This window comes from Montipora capricornis, chromosome 8 (genome assembly GCF_036669925.1).
Source record: "Montipora capricornis isolate CH-2021 chromosome 8, ASM3666992v2, whole genome shotgun sequence".
Lineage (NCBI taxonomy): Eukaryota > Metazoa > Cnidaria > Anthozoa > Scleractinia > Acroporidae > Montipora > Montipora capricornis.
The window spans coordinates 50,864,202-50,876,092 of record NC_090890.1 but is presented as its reverse complement, the minus strand read 5'-3'; the positions used below and the strand labels follow the sequence as shown (position 1 = coordinate 50,876,092).

Here is an 11,891-nt window from a genome sequence, read left to right as displayed (position 1 = left end):
TAAAGATATATTCCTGTTTTAGTGGAGGTTCCCTTTAAAAACAAAAAAAAAAACCATTTCCCATAATGCATATCAAACTTTCAGTCTTCAAAAATAACGATGGGTCGCCGGTTCTTGGACGAATACAGCATTGAAATCCAGCATCCAATTGTCCCAACTGCGTTGTTCATACTTCGTCCTCTCCTTTTCTCAGGAAAGTCAATTGTCACAAACAGCTGTAGAGGAGATCTTGGAAGAAGTATTCTCCGTGACATCCATATCATACACCCACGCAAACATGTCGGCTACATTTTCCTCACAGTCCACAGAAAGGCAAGAGTCGCTTACATAAGGATTCCCACGATGACCGAGAATATTAACTTCACCTAGTTCTTGTTTTGCGGAAACAAATGGCATCAAAATTTCTGAAGGAAATTTCTTCGTAATATCGGTGACGTAGATTGGTTGAAAGGCTTCTCTTGCCGTTTGGATGCAAATTTCTTGATCACTTTGACAATGACTTCCCGTCCGCGTGAAAAAAAATTGCTGTGGAAGAAAACGCTTAAAGTTTCCTCGGTTATTAAAACCACTCGGCGATTTCTTGTCGCATTTCGTTGATCTTTTAAAGTTCTTGCACATTCTGCGGGCAAATGCTTTGCATAAGACAGTAGAGAATCCTGTGATGAAATAATGGAAATTGGAATCAGCTGTTGATTTTTAACAACTCATTCCAAACCTGTTTGAGGCCGGTTTGTCGGGAAGACTGGAAATGATTGGACAAAATAGTGAAATTTGTTTTTGCATTCCACATCTTATTTGCTATTTTTAAACTTTGATTCATGGTTTTGGTGGAATTGGCAATATTTTATTCACAGCCGCACTGAGGACCAGCATTCAGCAGCGGTAAATATGTCGGTTATCAGTTTAACGCTATTGGGAAAAACAGCCATAGGGATTTCCGAAAGACGAAAATAAAACGATTGAAAAATTTTTTTTCTGGCTCTCTGATCTACCTGTTCATTTCTACTAAATGTAAATTCGGAAATTTCCTCTTGGTGTTCGTACGTCGAAAGATTATAACGTCGGTCAGCATGCAACAAATTGTTCTCTTAAAAGAGTTTCCATTTTCAGGCTGTCACTTACACTGTGATGTGGTGAAAAAAATAGAGAATAAAAGATACTACTAGCCACTATCAAGACATGCCAGTATAGTAGACAATGATAAAAAAATGTACTCACCCATATTAGCAGAGCAGCTAATTCGTTACTTCGTCTGGCACTGAAACGCCTCCGCGTTCATCTGTTCATCGTTATTTGTCGAAGCAATCACAAAGTTCACCGGCTTGCTCTTCGTGAAGGATTAGACTCTTCTCTAGAGCTTTATTAAAAAGTAGACAGACACGTTGCTGCTCCAAAAGACAAGTGTTTGCCGTGGGTTGCAATCTTAAACATGACTCCGCATATTGTGAAGAACAAAATCGAATTAAATATAAATTGCCTCAGTCATATGTATGAAAACCTTTACCACGAAGACTTTTTCAACCAACCAATGAAACAAAAAAGTTGCTTATTTCTGTGCCGCGTGATTAATGGCAGACCGCAGAACTTACTCAATAACCTTTTCGAGCTCTTTGCTTAACGTCTTGACGTCATTAAGAGTTACATGCTCATGACAATTTAAACAGACCAGCTTCCAGAACGAATTGCGGTTTATCCAGGTTCACTGAAATCAAGTGCGTCAAGGATATGAGAGAAAATTACCAAAAAAATCAAAATTGCCTTTTAGAGAATTCTAAAAGAATTATAAATCTTTCCTCCGGCCTTATCAGCAAATTAAAGGCTGATTCTCAGGTGCAAAACCAATCATTGTAAAATATAATGATATTTTACATCGCATTTTGTAAGTCTCTCCAATTCACCATCGATAAATAAATCTTTTCGCATTTCGTCCTCTTGGTATGGTTTTCATCACTGAAATTCCTCCCTTTACACTTACTAGTACTGATCCATAGCTGTAATTAAGTGCTGTTCGTTCATTCGCCAGCCGTCAACTTCTACTTTAACAACACGTTCCTCAGTTATTGACTTATCTGCCGCTGCAACGTCGATTTCAGAATTTGCCCCCCTGACTGTGAATATGTACACTCTAAGCACATCTAGTTAAAGTGCCCCTGTGACCAAAAAATCAATTCTTATCTTTCTTTGGATTTCAAAACTATGCTAAATAAACACTAAACGACCAAAGTTTAAAGCCTTGACTTCAAAAAGACACCTGTGTATTTTAACTGGAATTTTCCAATTTAATGGTCCGCCATTACTAACTTTGAGTTCTTAAGAGAGCTGGATCGAGGAGAAAATGACGTCAAAGGCTCACTAGTATAAAAATGCAATGCGTGTGTACTCCGCAGAATTAATATGCAGCACGGGAGTTTTGGGCTTTCAGACGTTTAAACTCGCGTTTTACATATGCAATAAGCTGCGTTCAGACGCTGAAATTTTAAGCTAGTGAGCCTTTGACGTCACTTCCTCTAGATCCATCCCTCTGAAGTCCAATCGGTCAGTTTTGAACGTGAGTAATGGCGGACCGGAAATCCAAAACTTACACTCAAAGTAAACGGCCTCTGGATAAAAATCAAAGCTCAAAACTTTGCCAGTCAGGTGTTAAGCAAACACACTTTCAAAATCTGAAGAAAAAAAAGAAATGATTTTGTTGATCACAGTTGCACTTTAAAAAGGTGTGTAAGAAATCTTGGCCAACGTTTAACGAGCAGTACAGTTTTTATACTCCGGATAGTGACTGGCCACGGAGTTAAGATGAAAGAGAAATGAAAATAGCTTCAAGTTATATATAGCGAAAATTTAACCTTTAACTGTGAAGTTTGCTTTTGATTACTTGTGGCTTTGTTTTTACGAAGGAAACATATCAACCATTCATAGTCAATTAACACATGGCCTTTGGGACGACTGTTAGATTACACGTACAAAGGCAGACCACAACACCGGAAACCTCGTACCGAACAACTTGCAAACATGAGAGATTTAGCGAATTCATTTAAGCTCGACTGATTATCCAAGATGACGATCAAAAAACAGCAAGAAAGAGCCGAAACCCCTAAAAGATACAAAGGGACTGAGGATTGAAAAAAGAACGACAGATAACATCTCATAACATGTTACGGACACATTGCTATAAGGGGCTTTTTTATTGTACAGATTATCATAGAACTCTGTATGCGACCGCAGTTGATTGACAAATCACCCGCATGCGCACGAGGCACCAAGCCTTTTACAGGGCGTCTTCGTGTTTTTAGAATGTTTAAAGTGCATCTAAACTCAAATATTTTTTGTTCCAAATATAAATCTCCCCGTCCAAAGCAAATACACGTCACCATTGTTACCCAGAATGTCGCTATTTCTGCGCCGTGCAAGCCGTGTTAACTTAGCAGAACTAGCAGTAATTTGGACGCACTACCGTGATGTGAGAAGCTTGGGTCTATTCTCGATTTTACGTCACAAAGTGCTTTGCATTCCTGTTTTCAAAGAAATTTTGCATTGCAAAGCAGTTTGTACGTAAAATAGAAAATAGACAACACCTCTCACACCTCGTGGGTGGGTGGGTCCAAATTACTTCTAGTTTTGATAACTTTGCTCGTCTTGCCCGGAAGATAAAAAGCGAATTTTGAGGTAAGAATGGTAAAGCATGTTTGCTTTTGGTGGGGAGATTAACATTTCAGTTAAGGTGCACTTAAAGGTAATAGGCTACATCGTGCATGAAACTTGAACAGTTCTCGTACTGCGTTCCCTGAGTGATCGAAGTTCGGGTGTTGAAAATCAAGCAGTAAAGAAATGATTTCCTTATATCACTTCTCCGACGAGTTCCGTACAAAATTATAAAATTCTTGAAACTTTTATATCCGGAAATAAATATCTTGACTTCTTTTGAACAGAAGGTGTACCCGTCTCCTTGGGCCGAGTTACTCAAGGATTGGTTTGCTACGACGATCAACAGTGAAGATATGGTTGACGACACGAATTTTTATTAATGCGCCAACCAGAGCTTGTGCCAACCAGTGGTTGGCACATTTGAAAAAAAAGAAAGTGAGGAGACCTGCAAAATGGCGAGTGGCGGGCGAGAATTGTATTTGACGTAAGAAATGAATGTGTCATATGGTAGGCTAACTAATAGGCCGTGTCTAAATTACAAAATGTCATTCTGTGTTTCAACAGATTCAGAATACAAATTGCTTGAAGCATAGTTAATAAAGGGAAATGGTTATGAAACCCGACAAATTTCTTTGTTGTAGGTTTTTGTCCTCTTTTTTGGCCTTGACCGTGCACAAAACACAATAGTTGTTTACTCCGTACTGAGGAACTAACCAATAGAAACGTGTTGGTTACGTAATTTACGCATAGTGTATGAGCGCAAAACAAAAGATTGTGCACGATCGTGGACTTTCCAACCTAAATCTTGGCATCTTTGTTTGCTCCTTGGATGTTTGCCGAGCTTCCAAACCATTCCCCTCTATGAAGTATGGTTGAAGCTATATCGAAGGCGTTGATCGAGGAACAAGCACACGCGTTTATGGGACAGCGGTGGAAGACTGTAGCACGTCCTGTAAGCTACATGTTTTACCAGTACAGAAACAACCCTAAACATTCATTAAAGCCAACCTTAGGCCTAACTAGACCTGAACAAGACCTAATTAGACCTAAACAAGAGTTTTTAGGCTTTTCGGGGTTAGAGTTAGGGTTAGCTTTAATGAACGTTTAGGTTTGTTTCTGTATTGGTAAAACATGTAGCTTACAAGACGTACTACACTCTTCGACCGCTGTTCCATAAACGCGTGGGCTCGATGCTCGATCTTCGATCAACGCCTTCGATATAGCTTCACCCACACAAATTAGGGTAATACTTGAACTGCAATGAGATCTTCAGTCCTTCAGGGATATGTACGTGACCTCAATACTGCGTTTCTGTTGGCTATCATCGCCACGAATTACTAATGAGTTCCACGTAGGTCTCAACCAATGCGCACCAACCATGCTTCAAGTAACCTGGCCATAAGAGTCACTCAACATTAACTAAATATTTCAACAAAAGCAAACACCGCGTCGAAATTTCGCTTTATACGTGTCGCACATTTCTGTGAAGTTATCAAAAGTAGCAGTCATTTTTGGACTGACGACCAAGCTGTGAGTGACATAAATATGTTCTTTGATCTTTATTTCACGACAAGGCAAACGTTCTTTGCAATCACGAGAGCAAACCAGTTCTTGACGTAAAATCAAGATCGAACCTATGCCTTTCACTAGCTTGATCATCAAATCAAATGACTGCTCGTCTAGTTTACTTAAAGTGCTACTATGACCAAAAAAAATCAATTCTTCGTTTTCTTTGGCTTTCAAATCTATGTTAACTAAACACTAAGTGACACAGCTCTAAAGCATTGATTTCAAAAAGACACTTGTTTATTTTATCTGCAATTGTCCTATTTAAAGGTTCGCCATTATTAACTCAGCTGGATCGAGGAGAAATTGACATTTTTAAAGACTCACCAGTTTAAGAATGCAATGCGTGTGCACGCGGCTGAATCAATGCGCAGCACGGGAGTTTCGGGCTTTCACACTTTTAAACTGGCGTTTTGCCCATATTATAAGCTATGCATTTACACGCTGAAATTTAAGCAGGTGAGTAAATGACGTCACTTTTCCTTAGATCCAACCTTCTTAGGTCCAATAGGTCAGTTTTGAAGGCCTGGCCAAACGCTCCCAACATTTCAACGCAACATCTTGCAACATTGTTGAATGGGCTGGCCAAACGCACGAAACATTTTCAACATTTTCAACACAAGCGATGTCGATATTTATTTGCCCCTGGCCCAGGCGTGCAACAAGTGGACCTAGCGCGCATGCCCTAGTGCAACAATGTTGCGTGAACGTGCCCAAACGAGCACAACATCATGCAACATCCAAAATGTTGCACGAAAAATTTGACCGTTTTCAAATTTGATCCAACATCATCCAACATGTTGCAAAAGATCGCAACAAATCGCAACAGGGTGGCGAAACGTACGCAACATGTTGTACCCAACAATGTTGCAAGATGTTGCGTTGAAATGTTGCGAGCGTTTGGCCAGGCCTTAAATAGCGGACCGTGAAATCCAAAACTTCCGCTCAAAGTGAATAGCCTTTGGATGAATATCAACACTCAAAACTTTGCCAGTCAGGTGTTAAGCAAACATACTATTAAAATCTAGAGAAAAAATAGAAGAGATTTTTTTGATCATAGCAGCACTTTAACAAACATTGTACATCAGTGGAAAGATTCGCCCTAGCAACAATCATATTTTAGTTTGAATTTTTTTTTTCAGCTATCAGAAATTTCGGGCTTTCATGTCACTTTTAGAAAGCACAAGCCCTGCTTTGCAGACTTCACAGCCTCCTTCAGTTCGGCGGGTCCTTTTTTCCAACGGGAGAGCTTTAGTTTTCTCTGAAGTCTAAGATAAAAAACAAAAGTTTTGAGGTTTTTGCTCCAATGTGCACTCCCCAAAACGCTGCAAAATAGCAGTTTTTAATTAAGAAAAGTTGCGTTTTGTAACTGAAACGAACGTTTTTGACAAGATTCCCATCTCACTGCGATTTTGACCGAATGAGGTGTTTGTTCCAAAACTGCTTAAAACGCTGAAAGGCACGTTCAGAAAGAATCATTTATCAACTGGCTTTACGCTATGCATTAAAAGATCACAATGGATTCATTCATCTAAAAGAACATTCGAGGAATATTTCGTTACCAAATTTCAAAGTTATGTAGTGTTTACATGATACCGGAGAGACTTTCGTACCGGCGCGCAAACCGATTTCCCGTCTAGTGGCTCTGGATTCGTTTGCACGATACCACCAGAAAATGCAACCCCGGCACGAATTATATCGGCGCGAGTTCACCCTGGTTGTTGCCACCAGCGAGATTAGGGAACTTTAGATCGGAGGACGAGGACGACTACGAGTACGAGTTTTCCGTTCTGAGCACGCGCACTTCGAAAAATGTCGGCCTCCGAACCTTATGCGCATGCTCAGCACGGAAAACTCGTACTCGTAGTCGTCCTCATCTTCCGATCTAAAGGTCCCTAATTTCATTCACGACACAACTGCTAAGCTAAGCCGGTCACACTCGTTGGTAGGAGGAAGGGGAAGGGGGGGGGGGGGGGGAGGGCAGACCCTGACGCCGTGAACTCCACGCCCTGCTCTGCGGAAATCATGTCTGGGTTCGCTAACGTTCCAAAGAGCTCATGATCAAGGGCTAGAGACGGAGTAGACGGTAGTATGTTCCTCATGTGAGGAGACCTGACCAAATTTGCAGTGGTAATTACGAAATTAGCACTCAACCCTAATCCTAATTATAACCCAATTCGCTTTGACGAATTTAATCGTGTTCCGGTGTTCACATGGTGCTGAATGGAGAAAATAAATAAAGATACTTACTTTTTTACAAGACACAGGTTACCGCAGCCGAAGAACACCATCAACAGACTGTTACTCGGTACCGCATCATGAATTTGCTCGACTCGAGTGTCCACAGATTGAAGAACACACTGTTGAGATATAAGTGGTCTTAAATTGCCCATCACCTCAAAAAAGCTTTTCCGCTGCATTAATTGCCCACTTTCGATAGATCAAAATTCAGACCTAAATAAAAGGCATCATCTCGAGGCTCTGGGGAATAAACTCATACAAATCCTTATACTTATACCCCATGCAGAGCCTCGAGATGATGCCTTTTGTTTAGGACTGAGTTTTAATATATCGAAAGTGGGCTACTCTCTGCACTTGTCCAAAACGAATTCTTTTATTTGCTAAACTTTCTCATTACAGGTGGGGAGGGGGGGGGGGGGGGGGGGGGAATTTTTTTATGTCTAATGCCAGACGATTTTAATCGTCAAGTGGGGGCATCCTGGGGTAGGAGATCATGCGCCGTAGGGTTCTTATAGCCAAAATTTGGCTATTTGAACCTTACAGCGCCTGCTCACTCCTCGTGCTAACATGAATGCACCAATTAGAGACACTTTTGATTGTCCTTCACGAAAATCAACGAGAAGACACTTTGTTTTAGGGTTCCCCAGAGCTCTTCTCTCCCTCAGTCAAGAGAAGAGCTCTGGAGTCGAGACTGGAGTACGAGTTCAGATCTAAACACGCGCACTTGAAAAAACGCAGATGCGCATGCTCAGAATTTGAACCCTCTTACGTGGTCCACTCTCTATCCCCGAGCTCTTCTCTTTTGCACATATCTCGAGAGTGAGAAGTGTAACTAGGACAAGTCAGTTTTAGTGATGTCACAGAAAGACGCCTGCAAAGGTACCTTCCATTTTGTTTCCAGCTCTTCATTCAAGTTCGATTCGTTTTCTGCAACGCAGAATTGTCAAGAAAATAATATACCAGCAAAATGCAATTGAAGCAAAAGACCTTTTTGCAGATACGGCGGCCATTTTGATTTCCTTTGTTTCGAAAGACATTATGGGATGCTCAGCAAGCAAATTAATAAGTATTTGCCCCCTGGGAATTCCCATAATAGCTATTTGAAACATTAGAAATCAAAATGGCCGCCGTATCTGCAAAAAGGTCTATTTGGTCAACAAAGATACAAAAAAAAAAAAAACCAACAACAACAACAACTTAAACGACAACGTGCGACACTCAACTGGAAAGCACTAGAAAAACTCGATTCACCTTCAGAGAATATCTCCGGTTCGTGCAAATGGGCCCAGAGTATTTCCGATTCCTGCATCAACTTTGCAGCATGAGAAACAATCTACAAAAAGGAAAAACAAACTGTCGATAGGAAAAAAAGAAACAAGTTTTTGTACCATAGAGAAGCATCCCCAATTATACAACCACACTTGTGATGGACCACGTGTGGTAGTATATAAATCTTTCTACACGATCCTCGGCTTTAGAGGAAAAGTTCTCTCTTGGTCTCCAAATTTCAAAGAAGTCTTCCATACAGAAGAAAGAAAATTGCTATGCGTATCGGTAATCATATGATTTCGAATGCAATTTGGTTTAAATAAGGACGACAGAATTTTTCAGACCAGTTGTAATCTGAAAAAATTTCAAGTGTTCATTTATACCAAATTACATCAGAAATCATGAGATTACTTATAAATCATGAAGAAAACAAGTGAAATTTTGACAGTGTACAGTTTAATTTTCTATGACATTTACTCTGGGATTTGCTGAAATAAATTACGTCTGCCAGATTCAAACTTTTACAAGACACAATTAATAGTTCAAAAGTTATTAAACCGCAAACTTGGAATCGTGCATTTGTAATTTGCATTCATGTTACATGAGAACTGTACCCCGTATTAGCCCATCTAAGCTGAGTATTTTTTTTTTCATATATATTATAGGTTTGGAAAGTCTCGAACTCACGGCTGAACCTAACTTGGACTTGTGTGCGAATAGAACCCTCACATACGACGTCGCATCCGCCATATTCGTGTCCCCAAATGTAGAAGCAAATATTCACAATTTCTTTTTGTTTTGTTTAAGAACATAGCCGTTGATAGCTCAAAGAAGGGTACAAAGATAGGCAAGTTTCTGTTGATGTCAGTGTTTCCATTTTGTTTCATTTATATACGAATTGGTTGCAGAAATAATTCGTGCTTTCAAGAATATATAACGAGAACACATAGGAACTTGTACATGTTAGTTATCTCTGCAATTTTAGGCCTTTGGCATCAATAATCAGTGAGGTATGAGTCATCGAAAATGGAGGAATAAGCTGGAGGCAAAAGCGCCAAAAAGCCCATACATTGTTAGTAAAATTTCAATTTCAGAAACTGTGCCATCCAGGGCTCGCATTTGATTGGCTACCTGTGAGTTTCTTTGATCACCGACCACTTAATGCTTAGTTTTTTTTCATCGCTTTTGCACTGAATTACCTCTTTTCTGTACCGACTCTGTTACCTGGAAACTACATTTCTCTAAGCCAGTCATACAGAAAAAATTTTTTTATTTGACCAAAATACCAAAAGAACTTTGAATGACCAAATTTCAAAATTTTGTGAAATGAAATCTCAACTTGGACACAGAACGGCAGATTATAATTTTCTTTGTAATCTTCAACACCGTTCGCCTATTTTCAGTTCGTGTCGGTTCTGCAGATTTAAAGAAGTTGAAAAAATGGGATGGTTAAATAGCTTGCTAAAAGTGAACTCGTAAAACTGTGCTTTCACTGACGCCGCCGTCACAAATCCTAAACCACAGCGAATGGTAGTACACTCGCCAGGGTTCGCACACTTTTTCAGACCAAAAATTCAAGGACTTTTCAAGGATTTTCAAGGGCCAAATTTTGAAATTTCAAGGACCTCTTTGTTATTTACGTCGAAGAATTTAATTAGTACAATTCTTGGTCATTTCCCATAACGTACATGCGTGAAAATGTACTCTCGAAATTCAAAGGTTTTCCAAGGGTTTTCAAGATGCGTACGAACCCTGACTCACGTACTGACCAAGTAACTTTTACAACCAGCCACATTCAGTACAATTTTCCAATAGCAATCTTGAAATAAACAATGGATAAATCATCCTTCGTTCGCATACATATGAAGTTGAAACAGTTGTTTTAGTATCCATAAACAAAAAAACGGCAGCCATTGTTCTTCTTCTGAAAATACATGCTCTGTATGCATGCATTTGTTGATTTTACTGGGTTGCCAGTATGGCAATCCCAGTCGGAAAGTGGGTGGGGTTTGTTCGTTTAATTTTTTTTAGCTTTTTTTTGCCGTGTCAGTAAAAGTCTTGCCTGTCACTTCCCTGGTAAGTGGTGTCTTTGTGCATAGAGCCTTCTGCGCGTATTTTCTTAGGATCGAGAGGGTAGTGGAAATGCGTAGATTTCTCTGGTGGACACAGGAGAATCATTGACTTAGCCTGCAATGGTGTCATGAAACGCGAATGGCCTTTTAGAGGATCCTTAAACAAAATATACCCTTATGGAGCTCAATACTGGAAAGTCAGTTGGATAAACTAGGCAGGTGGTGAAAAACCAACACCTGGAATCTCAAAAGCGACGAGTAATGGACCTCGACAACAATCTATCGCCCGTCGAGCCGAAATCAAAGTGATCATGAGCTGTATTTCTAAAATAATATTTTACCAAGTGTGCTGTTATGTAGAACACTGAAACCTAATGGAAAATTCTCTGGTAACTTATGGGTTCAACAAAGACAGAGAACGAATCGAACACCTTATGTGGATCTGTGATCAACTCTGCACAGTCTTCAGGTAAAAAAATAATAATAATAATTGGAAATGTGACAGCCAAGAATTATTTGAAAGAAAGCTTGTCGTGTATTTTGTGCTTCATTATTCAAGGAAAAGGTTCTTCATGTAAACGGTTTGATCCTGAAATTTATAGTTTGTTGCAATATTGCGCATATTTGACACGATTGAGTTTCTTCTCTTCACGCAGGTAATGAAATAGAAGGGGTTTTTGCCTCTAATAGCAAATATATTGTTTGTTTCAAAAAATTGTTCGCTGGAAAAGGTGGCCTTTATGAATTCATCATGATGTTTTATGATATGCGAACTTAACTGGATAGTTTTTATGGCAATAGTAAAGCATTTTTCTTGTCAAAATGAGGTTATCGTCTTTCTGGTGTGTTACCTAATTAAATCGTGAGTTTGTATTTGCCGTCTGCCGCGTAACCTTGATTTCCACTCTCAAAATTACCTCCAGAACCTACTTTTTGCGTAGAATAAGCTTTTAGAATGATGTTCTTGTTTTGCATAAAGCAACCTAACAAAATCTGTACCTTGCTGGGTTCGCATTTGTTAGCGTTAATAGTATTTTCGGTCCGATGCTTCTGTTTTATGAGGGGTATATTGTTTTGGTCTCCCATCCAGACACTAACCCC

At 39.7% G+C, this 11,891-nt stretch overlaps 1 protein-coding gene across 1 annotated transcript in view; it reads right to left on the bottom strand.

Annotated features, from left to right (window-relative positions):
- Positions 1–3,167: 3,167 nt before the first annotated feature.
- LOC138060655 (uncharacterized) overlaps positions 3,168–11,891 on the bottom strand; it is a 24,978-nt gene continuing 16,254 nt past the window's right edge. The window contains exons 15-18 of the mRNA XM_068906489.1: positions 8,701–8,782; positions 8,333–8,376; positions 7,459–7,568; positions 3,168–6,476 (exon numbers count right to left, since the gene is read on the bottom strand). Coding sequence (XP_068762590.1) covers positions 6,371–6,476; positions 7,459–7,568; positions 8,333–8,376; positions 8,701–8,782 — 342 coding nt within the window. The 3' untranslated portion in view covers positions 3,168–6,370. The remainder of the gene's footprint in view (positions 6,477–7,458; positions 7,569–8,332; positions 8,377–8,700; positions 8,783–11,891) is intronic.